At 36.4% G+C, this 19,673-nt stretch overlaps 1 protein-coding gene and 1 long non-coding RNA gene across 7 annotated transcripts in view; both read right to left on the reverse strand.

The window, feature by feature from the left end:
- Positions 1–346: 346 nt before the first annotated feature.
- LOC135328317 (uncharacterized) lies at positions 347–8,291 on the reverse strand. 2 transcript variants are annotated; one of them, XR_010389146.1, is made up of 4 exons: positions 8,249–8,291; positions 7,560–7,599; positions 1,808–1,910; positions 347–579 (listed from the first exon to the last, which is right to left on the reverse strand). It is a non-coding gene; the product is annotated as an uncharacterized LOC135328317 (long non-coding RNA). The 2 variants fall into 2 exon arrangements; XR_010389147.1 differs by lacking the exon at positions 1,808–1,910.
- A 1,578-nt stretch (positions 8,292–9,869) lies between these two features.
- The window catches only part of MSANTD1 (Myb/SANT DNA binding domain containing 1), a 46,130-nt gene continuing 36,326 nt past the window's right edge, over positions 9,870–19,673 (reverse strand). For all 5 annotated transcript variants that reach the window (XM_026122074.2, XM_026122075.2, XM_026122077.2 and 2 more), the window contains 2 exons: positions 19,226–19,510; positions 9,870–10,927 (listed from right to left, as the gene is read on the reverse strand). In XM_026122074.2, the coding sequence (XP_025977859.1) occupies positions 10,687–10,927; positions 19,226–19,510 (526 nt within the window). In that variant the 3' untranslated portion in view covers positions 9,870–10,686. The remainder of the gene's footprint in view (positions 10,928–19,225; positions 19,511–19,673) is intronic.

Here is a 19,673-nt window from a genome sequence, read left to right on the forward strand (position 1 = left end):
GATAGGTCAGCCACACATTTCAGTTTGAAGTTGTAAACAGTTGTAGCAGATGAAAATCTGTCTTTGACAATGATGGCTAGAGTAAACATAGGAATTGTAACTATCCACAGAGGTATCTGCAAGTAACCCAGCTGGACCTTTATGAAGTTAATACAAAGACTCCAATTTTGCTTTATTTTGTTTCAAAGAAAAGTGATACCAAGAAGTGGTGTCCTGGTTCACTAACTACAAAAGAATTATGCCATGGAGGTGTCAGATTACTTCCTCTTCCATGCATACTGAACCTGTTCTACTCAGGATAGCCAACAGAGCTGACAGGACTTTTGTCCTATCTCCTATGCACGGAAGTATGTAATTAGTTTGACTTCACAGAAGAATTCTCCATAGCAGAGCAGAATTTGCTATGTTTGTGAGCATTGCTCAACAAAGACTACATGAACACCCAGACTTACCTGGAAACAGGTGTGTTCACACAGAGTACTTGCATTCAGAAGCATCCAAGTCATCACAAATCAATTTAGTGCTTTTCCTCAGTGAGTTTGGAAATTGTCGAGTTCTTGTCAGCTTCTTTATCAGAATCTGGAACAAGTTGAAAAATCCACACAAGGTCTCAGCTATAACTTTTCTCATAATTTTCACCACTCTTGGACACAATATAGAAAGCAGGAGGGTAAAACAAACAGTAATAATGATTGGTGACTTTTTGGCTGAAAAAGTTTTGGCTTATAAGCCTAAGTAGCTTAATGTTGGGTGTACAGACATCTCTGTCTACCCAAGTGTGGCTGTCACGAAAGTGTCAGATTTGATCTGGAGAGATTTACAATGCATACTTTAATGAAGAATGATTATTGCTTTCACACATATGAGGAGTCAACAGATAAAACTTAGTCCTGATGCATAGCCTATGTTTTTATTACCATGGTTTAATTACCTTGGTTAAACTAATGAAAGTCTTGGTTGCTCTAAAAGGATTTTATTTTAGGCGTACAAAAATATCCTTGCATAAATGTCAAGTTTCTTCATTTAATGTTTGCAGCATGTTCAAAAAAATAAAATTTTATACAAATGGCATCATTAAATGCTTCTTCAGTGTGTAAACTTTATTGCAATTTTCCTAGCTTAATTTTGTTCCTAAAGTCAGGGAAGGTTATATTTCATATATGTTATAATTAGCTTTGTGTTGGCCAGTTAATAAGTACTTGGGAACAAAATCCTCATTAAAGAATTTATTTCCTAAATTTCAAAAACTATTCCTTCTTCAATTAACCATCAGAGTCCAATCCAGAGGATCAGTGACTAACATTTACCACACTGAGGTCTACAAGATGAGCACAGAACCATCAATATCTACACTGTTTTGCTAGTTAATCCAATCTTTAAGAGTGCCATTTACTTTCTGTTGAGTATAGTCATCTCCCATTCTAGTGCCAGTGGCGTTTCCTGCCTTAGCATGTTAAAACTCTTTACAAGAGCTGGGAAGTAGTACAACTAAATAGGGATACTGATCTTGTTAAATGTAGACTGGCCAATAGAGGATGTATCTTCTCAAATCCTATTTAGATATAACAGGATTGATCTATGTATCTTTTGCATCTGTTTGGCTTTGTAATTGCATCTTTACCTCATATGTTACATAAAAGGTTATTTTCAGGATATTTAACTTTTTTTCCGTCCAAAAAAACATGTAAATTAATATTCAGGTGTGCCCAGAAAGCTAGGATTGCACATTTAAAAATTATAAGTAAAATAAAGATTCTTTTGCTGAAAGATTTGTGTGTGTACTTATTCTTAAATATGTGAATGGTACCATTGCAAAGTTGTAGTTTTACAAGGTAAGCAGTCTAGAATATCTTTCTCTGCATAAAATCAGGCATAACCAGGCCACAATCCTGACTGGTCTTTGGATAGCACTGCAATATAAAGAAAAATAGTATTAAAAGCAGTACTTACAATAGAATGTGCTATATTAAAGAATTTTCCCAAATCACTTATGTAGATCAAATAAAGCATTTTGTTGTATACAAAAATTGTGAGAAACAAAATGTGAGAAAACACGATCTCTCAACATTTTTTTCCCCTTGCCCAGGACTAGATGCGATTATGGTTGGTGTTTTGTTACACCTGCAATGCTTATGAGAAATCCCAGCAAATAAAACCAAAACATTTACTTCAAGTACATTTATGTAAGCATATCTGATATATTTCTGCCAAGAACTAGAGACCAAAGGATTGGGTTTTGGCCTTACTGATGTCAGTGGAAACACAAACCTGTAACCCCCATCATTTCATGTAGACAAAGAGATACCATGTACCCTACATTCCTCAGTTCCAGAGGAACAGGAATACCTTGCTGAGCCAGAATGATTTAAAACTATTAATTTCATATTGTGTCATAGACTCCTTTTCTTCTAGTAGCTTTAAAACATGCACAAAAAAAAGAAAACAACATTCTTTTCTAGTATATTTCGTTCTATTTTCTGCTGTGAAGGAAGATCTCTTTGGGATGTTACTGAAAGGTTGGCTTGTTTGTTTGTTTTTTCCTTTAGGCCTTGGAGCTTTATTCTTACAATTCAAAATTGCTTGGCCTTGCTGCTTAATACAAGTAAAGTGTCTTCAGTCCTATTAGGCTCAAAAATGTGAGTCATGTAGTGGCTTAATTTACATGTTCTGAAGATGCACTGTATATTTTTGTTGCTGTAAGGAAAAGGGATCTCTCAGGCACGTATTCCTTGTGGCTTTAAGTACCATACCAAAAAAGTCATCATAATCTCATATAGCGGTAGCTTCTTACGAAAGGAGCAAGTTCCATCCCTGCATCTTAGAAGTCTATGGAATTAGGATCATGAGTGATGTCTCCCAGTACTCTACTCCCATCTCCCTGCCCTGCCTTTTTTTTGGTCTTTGAAGCCACAGTGTGCCTCTCAGGTACACATCACACATTGGTGACGTACTAGGACTCTGCTGCCTAAATTTATTTCTAAGCACAAATCTCAGTACCACAAGGAAAACATGCTAAGAGTTCTCCAAGCTCCAAAGGGCTTCCATGAAAAGAAACTTAAGTAAGAAGGAGCACCTGAGGCACTAAGCAGGTGACATCAGTAATAGGCAGAGTAAGTGACTTTGCATGTTCCCATTCAATTCCCATAGGCTCTGGCGCCAGGACAAACTATGAAGCATCAAAGTGAGGAGGAGGAGGCACCCTCCACTTCCAGCTGTTAACCTTGGAATCAGAAAACATATTTTACCTCCTCCCCACCTGGAAGGTGACAAGGTCAAGTCCAAACATTTTCTTATGTCCTCATCCAAGTGTTTAATCTCCAAACTTTGGAGACCAACAGGAGGTCCTTTTGGACCAAGTCTGTCTTTAGGATACCTGCCAGAGGCACTCTTCATCACATGGTAATCTCTTCTCATGAAATTCAGCTAAAAAGGCATGACACAACTGCAGTGACATTTAGGCTCACCCTGGCAGGTGCTTATTTGGTGTTAAGAGCTTCTGTGGCTAATCATATGGAATTACAGGATTCTGCCCTTGCTCTTAAATCTGACCTACCTCAGGCTGACTTCAACCTAATCCACCTCATAACTAGATTCTAAATGACCTTTTAGAATGAAAAGAAATGGATTTCTCCATTAGGTGCATTTGTTAAGAGTAATTTTGGCCTTGCCTTTGTATGTGGATGCCTTTTCAGTACCCTCAGCATAGTTTCTTAAGGGTCATCTGAGGACTAGGTTAAGGTCTTCCCTCCTATTAAAATTTCTATTCCACAGTAAAACTTGAATCTTGTACTTACATATCTGATGGATTAACTCTTCGAACTCATGACAACCAAATTCCTCCTTCACCTCTTTAAGGTTATATTTGCGGTGGCCATTATCTGAGCCTAGAGAGCTAGAGAAACCTAGGTGTGGATGGCTGATCCTCCATAACCATCCTTTCCTTGATAAAGGACTCACGCCAAATTCTTGCCTAGCATAACGTCCTAGTTTAATCTGAAATAGGAAATTAGCCTATGCTTTTTTTCCTAAGCTTTATTTTTCTTAGGTCTAAACCTGAAGCATGCCCACATACCTTGCATGTGAAGTATACTTCACTTTTATTTGCAGAGAACAAGACAAGATCACAAGACTCAGTTGTGTCAACAGCTAAGAGATTCAGAGGTATAGCTATATCTAGAGACAGATGGCTGACTATAGGGACTATCAGAGAGGAATTTTTCCTCTAGCACTGAGGAACACTGCACCAGTGTTCAGGCAACTTGAACTTTCACTAGGCACCAAGCCTTTCCTGAAGTTTTTGCATGTGGGCTGACTTTGCCTTCATCTGTAGACTCTGGTATCTTTCTGTGAATAAACGATATTGTGCGTGGGATATTGCATGGAGTTGTTGCACAAATAAACAGTCGGACATTCAAAGAGAAGGAAAGTCCATATAAGAATAAAAAGTTCTTCAAGATATATTGTACATTCTTTAACCACCTTCCTCGCCTGTTTTCTTGAGAGTCTGTGGGAGTTCCTGGGATTCTGAGAGTGAAGAGCAATAAACGGGTGTAGGCACAAACTGTCTAGAAAAGTCAACACGAGAGAAGCTGCATGCTTTTTTTTACTACTGAGACAAAAATGTATCCAATCTCCAGAGCACATGTAATGTCACCATATATACAGGCAACACATCTTTAAAGGTTCCAGCAATCTTCCTGCTCTAGCATTTGAAATGAATGCATCTAAATTTAAGTTTGTGCCTTATTCATGTTAGTACATAAACTAAATCATATAAAGTCTTAACCAGCAAGGAGATGTGAAACAAGGGTATAGATTCTGGTGTAATCTATGTTATGCCATTTCAACTGCAGTGAAATTCAGCTATAGTTTTTACTGAATATTAACTAATGTAAACCAGATCTAAATGTGCTTAAATCCTTGTATATTGGTGAAATGTACAGGTTTAAATCCTGTGTGGACAGTTTTATTTCTGTGATAGATTTAACAGTGGTGTATTTCAGTTTCATCTGGTGAGCTGTCACATTAAGCTGACTTAATAAGAAGTATTCAAAGGCTTATTTATACCTGTTTAAATAAAGTAATGTTAACACTGTGCAAGTTCACATGGGCAAGGCTTTGTGTGTCCATAAAGCAGATTGCATTTGATTTAATTATATTGAATTAAAGATAAATTATAGTTAAACCTGTGGGCGGAAAAATGAGGATCACTGAGAGTTTTTAAAGTAGTTTTAATTAATTTTCTAAATATGTTTACTTTGCAATTCATACAAAATTGATATTCCTATAGCCTTCCTCAGTGAAACAAGCCTACTTCAAGCTGTGATAAGCACTCCTCGACATTTAAGTATGTAGCAAATTTTATACCTTTAATTGTATGCACCAATTCATTTCTTCTTCTTACAAACCCCAAACTTACCACTAAGGTAAAACATAAGATGAGGAATTTTGAATTTTGATTGAAAAAGTTATAGAAAGATTTAAAAATCCAAGTTCAGACATGTTTCACATTTTAAAAATTTTAAGAAATAATTGCCAAATTTTTAAAACCTGATGGAAGAAGCACATTTTAAGAAAATTAAATTTAAGAAATTAAGAATGTAAAGGGAATTATAAAAAGGAGTAATTGCAGATGATTGAAGGCAGTTACTTTTTATGAGCTACTTTCTATTTCTTTAAATAGCTTTAGCTCTGGACAATAGATTTGGATTCCAAGCACACCCTTCACTACATAGCAAATATCTTAATAAGACATAACTTTCAACCGGGATCAAACTCAGACCTTATTTATGGTAATTACAGAACTACAGATAACTGGATATTGTTCACCATAGATGACTGGTCTGTTTTTCAAAGAATATACCTGAAATTAATCATCCTCATTAGGAATATGTTTCAATAAAACAGTTAAAAATAATCTGGAGGCAACTGAAAAATTTCCAACCTGAAAAATTATGCATAAAATCACAATTTCACCCCCAGAAAGGCAATATATTTTACATGTTTCTGTTAGAACACCAAAAAAAGATCAATACAAAAGTTTGATGATGTAGTCTCAAGCTTGCACACACAGGAAGTATGCTACCCATAAAATTGGGGGAAATAGATTAGCAATCTAGAGACCAGATGGTTGTATTTACTTGCTGACATAACACTACCAAATGTTCCTAAACTTATTTTTCGAATTTTTCTTTCACATTACATTATCAGCATAGGAACTAATCCTGCAAACATATACATACAGAGTTCAATAAATTTACTCGTTTGAGTAGTCCCATTGACTTTACTACAAGAGACTTTATTCACAGAACCAGGCTGTCGTCTTAGGCTATGTCTACAGGACTGCAAATTCTCTCTGCCTACACTGAATTGTGCAGGCTAAATCTGGAAAAAAATAATAATAAAAAAAATGTGTGTGTGATTTTCTGCTGTTTTTGTACTTTGCAAAAGAAATGGCCATCTATGGAGGAAATGATAAAAGCCATTCTATGTCCATAAATATATTGCCTCTTTCTGTGTAAAACTGTTAAATTTGGCAGGGCCTGAAGTGTACTAAAATCTTAAAATGATTCACCAATTTAAAACCAAGGAGAAAAAAAAAGTATTGTTAATAACAAACTATTTTAACCAGAAAATCATTACTATCAATATAAGATTATGCTTTATAATCATAATGGTATTCTCTTACAAATTCCTTAATTTCACTAATTTGTGAAAAATGTATTTGCTTCCAAGTATTTGTCTAGAGACATTATTCTCTGATGAGAAAAAATTGTCACTACTTGCTGTACACTATTTATAATTTGACTCACATATCTGTAGGAGAGATGTCTAATCAAAATAAACTGAATTTCACTTGCATTAGCTCTTATTCATATTTATACCATAACTTTTCTCCTTCACCATCATGCTTTTTCTTCTGTTTTCATTTTCCTATCTTTTTAAATCTAGTGTTCCTTCTTTTCCCTGTAATTACTGGTTTTGATTAGGGCTAGTTTAGAGCCTCTTTATCCAACATTTTTTTCTATCTTTTCTTCCATCACCATTCCTTTCTTCTCAATTGCTTGCATGTATCCAAACATCTCATTTTCTCAGGTCTCCTCAGGTTCCTTTTCATTCTGTTTTTACATAACTTACAACATCACCTGCCTCCAGGCACTGTATTTCCTCCCCTATTTATTTTTTTCTATTTGCACCATCTGTGCGTGTGTATATATATATAATACAGGCTCTTAATTTACTGAAAGTGATATCATGCCATGGTGACCCCGTTACTCCCCTGATATTAACAAGTTTGTTTTCCAGTGCTACAGTTTGTTGATCACACTTCCAGAAGGCAGGAGGGAGTTTTTCTAATGTCATAGTTACAGTGATAAACTTGGGTAACCCATGACGTGCTCTCCTTGAATACTTACTACACTCTCAACTCCTTACTCATACAGATAAAGAAACAGTGTCTCAGTCTTGCAAAACCAGGAGTTCTACCAAGCATTTTAATTCAAGGCAGGTCTTTCAAGTTATAATTGGTCTGAACATCTCAAATATTCAAATATCTTTACCTGCAGCCAGCCGTCCCATATAGATGAGATATGTTCCTACCTTCAAAAACAAAACCAGAAAAATTACTTAACTTAATTTTTCAAGTAAGTGTCCAGGTATTACTAAAACAAAATGAACAGCAACAAAAAGAAACTATGTTTAGGCAGGAATTTTTCAATCTGTTTTCAAAAAAAATTCGTTAGAAATACTCTAACGTATGTGAAACTAGTTATGTTTGTTTACAGCAGTACTTTGTTCACCCTCTGGACAAAAACAAGGCTATAACACAGATAATCTGGAACGGTCAAAATAAAGCCTTTTGTTAAAGAGATGAGGTTTTAAAAAATCGAACTACTTAAAAATGGCTTTTTATGTAGGAATAAAATCTCTCAGCCTGCAAACAAACACTGCTTCCTTTAATGTAGTTATACAAGACATACCTGGAATGCTACATGTCATTCTGGTAATTCATCTTTAAGAAGGATGAACTCAAAAGAGAAAAATTAGCAAAACAGTCAACAGATTAATCTCTACCTTCTAACAGGAAAGTAGAAGTGTTGTAACAGAAAAGTTGTTCTGAAGAAGGGCTGCATGGGTTCTCAGCAGTAAACGCTGGAGAAGCAGCTAAATCACAGTGTTGACACAAGAACATACAGATATAAATTAACCATGAATAAAGTTAGAAACAATCTTCTAAATTCCAACTTACCTATTTGTAATGCAGCTCTCTTCATAATTCGGGTGACAAAACACTGGACTCTAAGTTGCAATTCCGTAAATTTACTAAAGGGATTATGGGACACGGTTGCTTGTAGTAGCAGGCAAGGAACCAGGAGATTTCTTGCATTCCTGTGTCTATACAACTGTGGAATTATAATTCTCATAGCAAGCAAGGAGAGGGGCTACCTGCTCTGCAGTACAAGTTGCCATTGTTATTGCATATTGATTGGATTTAATTACTACGAGGTTAAAGTAGATAATACGAGTAAATGTTAATTCCTGTGGAGTCAAGGGAGAGTTTCTTTTTACATAAACAAGTGTCGGAAGTGGTACAGCATGGATATGTCAAGCCTACCTGAATCTATAACATCTCTACATTTGGAATGTGCCAAACACTAAAAAAAACACAACACACGTTTCCTCCCCCCCCCCAGATACGTGTATGCTGATGTCCTTTCAAGTATGCTGATCACCTATATGACCTTAGGAACAGTCCTGCTTTCAAAAGCAGTTCTGCAGGCATACAGGTAATGAGGTTTCATTATTCTCTATCGGATGCAACTAATTCAATCTACACACACAGAAGTATTTGGAATTTCACTTTTGCTAAATGTCAACCATATAAATTCAACCTGACTTTGCAAAAATCAGGCCAGACTGCCCTTTTCCAGTACCCAATCACCATAGCAAAGGTGTGAAGGAAGAATTATTTCATTTATTCTTGAGCAAGCACCATTTTCTTCAGGTTCAGTCTTCTACTGCATTTGCATTGTGCTGTTATCATGATTTAAACTCTGTAGGAAGGGGCCACGTTTACATACAATAATCATTTTTTAGAGCTGTGTCATTCTTAATCTTCATACATAAAGGATCTTCTAAGGAATATTTTCACATATTATTAATTTGCTTGGTGAGGATAAGCTTTATCTTATTCACTAGGCATAATTACAAATTAGTTGGTCAGGCCTGGGTTTTAAAATAGCTAACATTAATTTAGATAACAATATGTTAGATTATAAGGAAAATACAAACAACTTCAAAAACAAAGATTCAAGAGGAGACATTGTTTAAAATGGTGAGAATGGAAAATGGCCTGAGTTCCTACTACTAACATTAATTCTTCACTTCTATATCTGAATTTAATCTTGGGCACTCAATCTTGCAAATACAGTGAAAGCAGGAGAAATATGCTTTTCAAAGAGTAAGCAAAAAGAAATGGTGTATATGAAATTCAGCTGATGAATTTCTGAATTTATGTTAAAGGTTCTTTCAATGTCATATTTCATTAAAGAATCAAATAGGTGGTAGTACTTCATCTTAACCACTTAAATATAATCCTTTATGCCTTCAGCTCCCTCTTGTGGTATATCAATGTTGATCTGCTTTACTGACCACTCCTTAAAACATCCACTTGCCTACTGAAGTTGTTCCATCAGCAAATACTGATATATAGAGATGTTGAACATCCTTCATAAGTTCTGTCTATATATTTTAGCCATTAGTACAGGAAATCTTTACACTGCAATTAAAATTTTAAAACTTTGAACTTGGTTATCTCTCCCCATATTTTGCATTGTCCCAAAGCATACTGTCTGCCCAGCAATAATAAATAAGCTTCTTCTTTTTCTTTATTTCATTTGATATATATATACATATATATATATATATATAAGTATATACACACATTACAATATTTTTCTTTTGTGATAGAGAATAAATGAGTTTTCATTGCTGGTTGTTCATTAAGTCAACAGATTCCAGTTAATAATGAAAAAAATTATACATTTAATATCAAAAGCAACTTCAAGTATCTTCTATACATTTTAGTATTCAGTATATAATAAGGTTGGTTTGGGTTTTTTTATTGTTATTATTATCAAAAGTGTTTTTTTACCATAGTAGAGTACTATTCATATCAGGCATGGAGTTTAAATTGATGCATCTCATGGTCCCAAGTAGCTCTTCACAAGAACCAAAGGTCACTTGTACAATCACTGCATATGTTTCAAAACAGGGTTTACTCTTCAGCAAAGTCAAGATGCAATTAGCATGTTTAGAAATACAGTGCTTTGTTCTCCTACAACAGGTCAGGCTGCAGTCCTTGATGTGAAACAACATACAACACTGCTGTTTGTAAAACAACACCTGACCTAGGCATAAATAGTACTGAAAAAAGTTCCCAGAGCTATTCATCCCTTAACCTTTTGTATAAAAATACTTCAACTTAGGCATTTATTGCACTAGTTTTCTCATACTGAATAGCTCACACCCTGCATTATCTCTTTCTTCTCTTTGCTTAACTATGATTACACTAAGATTTTAATTTCCATGGAAAACCTGGGAATAGGGCAATAGACACACATAAGGTGTGCAATAAAGGGATGTCTATAGTATCACTAATAATCTCAGAGGCATTCACAAAGGAAACTAAACATTAGATTTGGAGATCATTTTCTCCAGTAGATTCATCATTCTCTCCTGTAGCTGTAAGCTTTGAACTTGAATGATGTTTTGCTGATCCAGAATCCTGCGCACTTCTCTACAGGTTTCTTCCATAGCTCTACTTAACTTCTTTTGTTCTTCCAACATAGCCTCCATTATTTTTAGCTTCTTCTTTTGGAAGCTGCAGCTTTGCATTTTTCTTTTCTTAACTGGTCTTTCTTCAGCTCTGAAACACGAATATTTGTTATCCATTAAACTCACATTTACAAAAAAAAAAGTTAGGACCTAAAACAAGTTATAACTAAGGCTGGTTTTAAAAAAAATGAATCTTCCAATAAATTATATCTCAAGTTCATGCCAAAAAATAAGTATTTACTATAGTATTGTATAGTGTTACTGACTGTAAAAAAAATTTAATGTCATTGTTTTTAATAAGAATTTTTCCTGCAGAGTACAAGGCATAGTGTTTTCTTTTTATTTTGACATTTCTTACACATCAAGTTTAAAAGCTGTATTGTGAGAGACCTTTTGCTTATCTAGCCATTATATTTATTCCAATTACTATATTTTTTTTAAAGCATCGCACCAGGGAGGCTGATCTCACTATGGCATACTAGTCTTAGAATTTGCCCTTAAACTGAGGCAAGGCAGTTGCACCAACCACTTATTTATATACTACAACACAAAGCATTATAAACTAGATACAGGTTGAGCAGGATACTGCTTGCAAGGTTCCCTTTTATCATATAGGCCACAGGTTGATCACATGTCATATTTGGTTTTACAGATATTTTGGGGTGGCAGTTTAAGAGCTGCTACCAGAAATACAGAATACTACATCTATCACCTTCTCATTTTTAGAGAAGCTGGTGAGTGCTCTCAAGTTGTATAGTTCACATGGCCATCCTAACTTGGGGTGACTGTGCAACACATGAACTCAGGACCACAGGCTTTTTACTGCAGCAGAATCCATTGACACACCTGCTCATTGCTTACTGACACAAAACATGCAGGTCAGAACACACACACACACACACACACACACACACACAAGATCCGTTTCTCTTAAGTTGTAATCTAAGAAAGAAGTGTGCTAGACTGTGAAGGAGGAGGAACAGCAGGTAGCAAGCAAATATGCATGTGAACTACACATCTAAAAAAGCCTCCAGTTACAGATAGATACTTTGTTTTTCTAACTCAAGAGTGACAATCCATGTGTTCGTTCATTGTTTTAGTAACTTCAAAATGGAGACCCCAAGATCAGAGGTATCTAGTGATGGGTCTCAAAGTCCCTCCAGGCAAACTGTGATCTCAGCCATGTTCTGCCAAATGCAGCATCCTCTCTGGATAAAATGCAATAACAAGACAACACAATTGTGAGTAGTGTGCCAGGTCAACACCATGCATATGTCAGAACACCCTTGAATGAGGACATCAGCATAACCTGAACTCTTGAGGAATGTGTTTTTATTAATTTGAAGAAGGTGAGTGTGGAGCGATGCCACTCAGTTGTGGCAGATTTGTGTCATAATTTCATGCACCTTATCCTACTTGGTAGGCTTCGGTTGCTTTGTGCAACAGTGACTGTGACATTCTGATCTCTCAACAAGAGGAATAAACAATCCTAAGCACCTAAAAGACTTAATGCTGCAAATATAATGAGAAGACACAGTTCTTTTGACATTCAAGTGTGCAATAACCATAAACGGGTGAGGTCTATGAAAAGGAACATGTGGATCAAATTAAATGCTATTAAAATCTTGGAGAGAAAAACCTTAGAATAGTCTTGAGGGAAACTTTCTGAATACTGTCTAGTCATTTGAACATGATGTGCCCTTGCACATGGGTAAGAAAGAACAATACTTTCTTTACAAATGTACATGGACATGGTGACCAAAGACCATTGGCTTTCAAGTTATCCAAGTATGCAAAGCTACTTCTACATTTCAAAGGGCTTTTCATCAGTACAGTGTTATGGTGATTCTAAGAGAAAGGAAAAATCATCTTTATTCTTGTTAAACTAAACTTGGGAAGGTGTATGAAGTGAGCTCACCTTTGCAGATCCAATACATCATGCTTGATTTTGGGCATCAAAGATGTGTGTCAAAAAAATACATGTTGCTCTTTGCCTAAACTGTGGCCCAAGCCTTCAGCTGGTCAATGAGATTATCATAGCTGGACATCCTGCAAAAAATGGGTCTTGTCTGACATCAAATTCAGCTTTGCCTCATTAATTCAAAGGGCCAGAATTACTTGAAATGTCATTCTCAAAGACGCTGACCAAGTGGAAAAGGTCTACAGCAGTCTAAAGACAACACAAGATCTGCTTATTCCAAAGGTTCCTGTCACTCCACTCAACACTGGTAAGAACAGCATATATGCTAGGAGACAGAGCAACAAACCAATCTGTTTTTGGAAATGATGGCATCATTTCAGCCAAAGTCACCTTTTGATAGAGGATCTATCTGCATAGAGGATCTAATTACCAGAAACTAGGCAAATCTCCATCCTCTGCCCTCTGAATGTAACTTCAGTACTAGAAAGCAGCTGTGGTAAAACCTGTCTGTCTGAACTGGTGAGCACTGGGACCTAGGGCAACAAGGACATCTTTTCAGAGTAAGCCTTGGTGAGAATGGTCCTTAACAAGGAATGAGAGAGAAAATCTGGGGCATGTCAAGAATACTGAGCTGCACTGAGTATTGTATGAGCTGTCTTGGTAAGTGTGGCTGCCACTTTTTTATTTCGATCAGGACAGAAAGAAGTGCAGAAAAAGGAAATGGAGCAATTTGGATTGAAAGATCTAAAAGGAGCCTTATTTTTCAGAGAGGAAAAAATAACTGATTGAAGGTTTGTCATAGAATCCATACAGGAATGCAAGATGTTACCTGTTTTTCAATTAAAAAGATGTGGCCCATCAAAAGCTATTACATATATAACAGTGTGTCCAACACAACAACTGTCTTGGACAGCTCCAGAGAGGAGAGAGAGGCAAAATGTCTGATGGCAATAACAGCTACCTGGGAAGCCATATCGGTGGTATCTGCAGTCTGCTGATACTGAGGAAGTACCCACTGACAAGTGCTTCCTTAAAACTGAGTGTCAACCATAGCACAGAGAAGTCCCCCCAAAAACCAGGGTTCAAGTATTCTTTAAGGTCTCCTAAATACTCACTGTTTCTGTTTATAGTTAACAAACACAGTTTGGTAATTAGCCAGCCTTCACTGAAAAGAAATAATGTTTTCAGACATCCCTGTCTTTGGTGTGCTCCCAACCTCACTTTTTCTGCACCCACAGTGGTCATCAACGAGAGGGTTTCAGTGATCACACACAAATCTGTAGTAAAGACCTGGAATTTACAGTCCTCACTTCTCGTGAGATAGCTCTTGAAGGAGACCTCTTGAGAAGGGTCTACGAAAGAAGGAAAGAAGAATCTAAAGAACCTAATGTACAAGTAAAGAGCCCTCAGGAACATGGAATGATGCAAAACGTCCAATAATTCCTGAAGGAGTCACTTGAATCTTGAAGTGCTTCCTAAGATACTGAGCCATCTTTCTTGACAAGTTGGAAGTCTCCTAGGTAGGGCCAGAGAGCGTTCTCCAGTGTCAGTATCTTTTTATAGCAGAGAGGCTAGAGGGAAGCAGGGCTAGGAATACGGCACACAAGATTCAGCACTGAGCATCCCACCGGTATCAACATCCTGAAACAGTTTCAGCCAGGACTACTTCCAGTTTGGCAGTCTCTAGGCACCAGCATAAGAGATGATCAATGTCTGCTGTAGCAAACACCAATTGATTCCTGTTGCTGATTTTCTGCATTGCATTCCTGCACAGCCAACACCTCTGTAATGATGAGGGGTGCAATAGATCCTGCGAGAGCACATCCACACCCTCTGTGAAAGAAGCATCTCCACTCTTTGCAAAGCCCAGTCTCTGAGGGTAGATTTTGGAGGTCTGGAGGAAAGAGAGGTCTAGGAAATCCAGGACCTTAAAGACAATCTGCTGGTACTCTCGGGAGTCCAGTGTCTACAACAAAGAGTCTCCAAGAGAACTGGCACTGAAGTTTCCCTGAGCACACAAGCAAAGAAAGCACGGAAGAGCTTTGCCATTGGGACTGTGTTCCAAGCAGAACCTTGGAAAGCCCTATCCACACAAAGGTCCAAAACAGGGAAGAAAACTAAGAGAAAAACACATTCCACCTCACCCGGGAGGCTGAATAGCATTGATAGTGTGTGCTGGGACCATGTGGAACAAAGCAAAACCTCCAGATACTATTACGCAAAATGCCTTCGGTCTCAAATGCATGTGCTGTCTACCTATGTAAGATAGATGAATTTAATTCACTATTCAATTAAAAAGTTCCTCAGTTGATTACCTACAACTCACCAAGTAAGGCTCATATTTCAGGGATGTGTGTGAACAATTAATGAAACAGGAGTTAAATATAAAGAGTAATCCATTTACCAAATGCTTTACCTCCACAAAACCATACTAACAATTTTTCCTTTCTGACTCCTTTATGTCAAATGGGTCTCCAGCACTGTCAGTTTCTGCAGTTAATGGCTCTCAACTGCTAACCACTTATCTGGCATGTTTGTGCTTTTGTAGTTACGTACAAATCTGAGTAGACCTCCATAACCTGTATCTTTAGGAAAAAGAATCAACAATGGTCCAGAAATAAGTAAATAAATAAATATTAGAGATGACACAAATATCTTTAGAGTGTGAGGACTGAGAACCAGAGCAATCTGGATCTTCTGGTAAACTATGTTCATCTCAATACCATGTCATAGAAATAAAATTTCTGTGCTCCGCATCAGAGGAATTGGATTCAATACATGGATGGTGTTTAACAGGATGTCAGACTAGATGATATTGTGGTCTTTACTATAGTTTATCAATCTACGAATGTAACTTTTTGTCCAAGTTTTCAGTATGATAGCAATGGCAGAACAGATAAGATCTGAACCACATATACGAGTTCTGTTACTACTTTGACAATAAAAAACAAGATTATAAATTAGTGCACATGGTGGGGAAAAAAACATGCTTTCAATTAAATAAAAAGTCAGGTATAGTGTTGCTAGAAATTTTGGTTTAAATTTTTTTTTAAGCTGCAGTACAAGACTCCATCACATAGTATTATATTACTGACAATAATTCTATTATTGTCACATGTTTTATGGGCATTGCAATACAATGCAAGCTTTGTTGAAGCCCAAGAGCAGTGTTAGTACAATACTGAACTAAGAGCAGATGCCCCATTAAAGGGAAACAAGGATTCCAAATGTTTTTCTCATCTGGAAATTGCAACAAAAAAATTAATTTAATCCTATGTTAACTGTACTATCATTAACTAGAAAACTGTAAGGTTTTCGCAAGAAACTCCCAAACTCAAACTTCAAGTAAAATGCAAAGAAACCTAGTTTCAACTATTTTTAGCTTGAAAGTATGTATGTATTGATTAAAGTATAAATCTTGACATCTTTCTCTATCATGAAACTAAACATTGAATCCAATCATTTATGTTGTAACTTATGTGACTATGTAGCCTCCTGCTACATTCAGGGATACAGTGGAAAATACAAAGCTTACACTCAAAAGTTCAAGTGTTTAAAGGGACAAGAGTAAGATTTTCAGAAGTTTAAATCTGACTCTAAAAAAAAACATATATATACACACACACACATGCACACACATACTGAGTTTTTTCACTGACCTATTGTTGCCATAACATCATGATTTTTACTACTGGGAAAAAAAATCGTGTATATTTGACTGATCTATGTATAATCTATTTCACAGAAAAATAAGGAATATACAGTTGCAAAATATACTATATTTTATAAATAGATATATGTGTATGTTTTTCAAAATACATGTTTTACATATAGTTGTAAAATACAAAAATTGAGGGGGAAACTGGGGATCTGAAATGTTTTTTTCAGTTCAAAATCCCAGTATTGTCTTTAGGTCTTTTTTTAGCCTATTGGACTATCCATGCAGTTTCTAGAGACAAGGCATTTACAAAAACCCAAGATGGACCTAAATTTTGTATGCCGATTCTTTTCTCTCTAGTTGGTTATTTCAAAGTGTTTCTGATACATGGTACAACACACTAATTGCTTAAGCTGAAAATTGCTTCTCAACTTGTAATTCCATTAGTAACCTCTAAAAGAAATATCTTTCCTGTCTTATCATGGCAGCTATAAGTGATTTCAGCCCATCTGATATCATTAGCAAGTGCTGTATTTCATTCTGGTGAAAAAAAGAATTCCCTACACTTTTCTGTTTCATCCAGCTGAACTAAACAAATCAAAGCTGTACAAGCTTTTCAAGACCCACTATGACTATTGTAACACCCCTCTTTTCCTCCTTCCAGATACAGGCCCCATTAATGTCACAAGTATCTGCACATTTTTAATTGTTTCATGTCACTCACCTGATATGTTATATTAATCTCTCTAGTGGTGGCTATAGATCACCAGATCACTTTTTTTTCCTTTTTTAACACAAATACACAACTGCATTTGAACTGATGAATATGAACATATCTTGCAGTTAAATGAGATGCACAATTGTACAAAATTCTTTCCTAACCATAGTAAACAAAAATATGGGCAGAGCATGGCTGCATTAGTAGCTGGGGAGCAACGTATTACAGAGGCCCTACTGTGCAAATAGCTGACCTGCCTTTCCCTTCCCGTCACAAACCTAGTTTCACAGCCATCCTTACTGGACAACAGCACTGCTGCGGCCTGAGCTACGGCAAGGACAGCACGTCATTACCTGCCATATGGACTTGCAGCCTGTTCAAAGCCAGTCTGTGCCATTAAAGCGTAGATTTAAATGGTCAGAAGTTTCCAAACCGGCCAAGTAAAGTTCAAATACTTTTGACTGAAATAGGTTAGGTAATTACCTTGGATGAAGTAGAAATCCCTGAACATGAAGTTAGCTAAAACTCATTATAGCCTAAAATTTCAGACCTTATCACTATGGAGGAATTCAGTTAGAGTGGTTTAAGCCCACTTTACCTATAGATGAGAGCATCTACATGAGAGTGGGAGTAAACATGCAAACAATAAACACAATGGACACACATTTTCAGTTGGATACACATTTGTGGTTGATTAGCTTGACTTCTGTGATGGACTGTCTACACCTTGTAGTGAAACCTAGAGTGGAGACCTCTCTCCTCCCCTCCTACTCACCAAAACCAAGTGTTGGCCTAGAGTTGTCCCTAAGCTGAGGTAACTTACTTTTAAAAATTGCATTATGTTACCAAATGGTCTAGTGAATAAATATACCTAATGTTTACAGAAAAGTGACCTTTAAATTAAATATTAAATAATGTTATCAGAAATAAAATTCTGATTTGGGGAAAAAAATGGTCCTTGTATAAGAAATGTGATCTTGGAGTTTACAGATTCTAAATCAAGATAGATTACATATCAACTACTTAATATGTCCTATGGTTGAGAACATTGTTGCTTATGAACAAAAAGGCTGTTATAGTTCAAGAACTATTCACAAGAATATATACTGAGGTACCAAAAATATGCAAAAAAGTGTGTTTTTAAAATTATCAGCTATTCAGATACCATTTCCTTGAATCATTGAATTAATTTATCCTGGTTTTACTCATCCAAAAGTAGGCCTGGAAATCAATAATCCAAACTTGTTTGATCAGTTCTTCTTCCAGCTCTACAGCTTCTCTGTTGCATGACTGACAGATCATTTTACTGTTACAGTTAAAGCCTCATAGACCCATGATAGGGATCTCGAAGATCAACTTTTTTTTTTTCCTGCCAGAAAACTGTAATCAAGTCATTTCTACAGCACTCTGGATGAAAAATGAGACCAGTAAAGTCTAAATTTTGCATCAACTATACAACCCTGCCTTTTGTTAAAATTGTGCCTCCCAGAGAATTACGATCTTATCAAAAAAGGAAACACAAATTTGCGATCTCAAATTAGCATTTACTTTGAAAAAGTGACATTCTCAATTATATTTAAAATGATTGCAATGTACTTTCAAACTGCATGAGTACCATAGTTTGAGTGTCCTCAGAAATACTTAGTTTGCATCTTTTCACCATTTTAATAATAGCTGAAGCCAGGGAAATTTCATACTCATACTCCTGAAATTCAATAGTACTACCAAAAGCAAGACTAGATCAAGACAAAAGTACATCTAAGCAGTATGTTTTATCTCTTATTGCACTGTTATCCTAACTAGAACATGCTTGTACTCCTATTACAAATACTCTGCCTCGTGTGATCAGTGACATGCATGCTGAATTTTGGCAATAATATATGACTTTCTGCCCAGTCTTCCTACTCCCTTCCAGTCTCTGGTGAAGGAAGAAAGTGCCCTAGTTCAGCAGAATGGCTGAGACTGGAGAACTTCTCACTTGTGATTTACAGAAAAGCTACAACAGTCATCAGAGAGAAAAGATTCTTCCTTTCACAGAGCAGATCTGGTTCATTCCATGAAATATAAGAAATGAAAAAGAATTAGATGCTACCTCAACTTGTAAGAAAGTAAGCTGGATGAGCTCTCTGAATGTTCATCTTCAAAGCACTCTTCCCTTCCTTCATATGTAAACTGGTTATATGGCAAGTACAGAGGTGTAGACTTAGCCGATGGGGACTGCGAGGCCTCTGTCTGTGATGTAGAAGGACCTGGCTGCTGATTTTCATGCATTTTCACATCGCTGTGGTCTGTCACTTTGGATAAGATCCTATCAATGGTTTTGTAGTAAGGCCAGTCAGGTGCAACCGTTTCACTGTCAGTCATGCATTTTAATTTCCTGTAAGAAAAGGCACAGAACATTAATGCTTGTTTTCCTTTAAGAGTACTTTTATATAGATCTTATACTACTGTCTCAAAACATTTACTCAGGTCACATTCAGGAGTCAGACTGAAAACTGTTAATGAGAACAAAATTGGACTCTTTTTTTCTTTAAATCTCC

Source organism: Dromaius novaehollandiae, chromosome 4, assembly GCF_036370855.1.
Source record: "Dromaius novaehollandiae isolate bDroNov1 chromosome 4, bDroNov1.hap1, whole genome shotgun sequence".
In the NCBI taxonomy this organism is placed as follows: Eukaryota; Metazoa; Chordata; class Aves; order Casuariiformes; family Dromaiidae; genus Dromaius; species Dromaius novaehollandiae.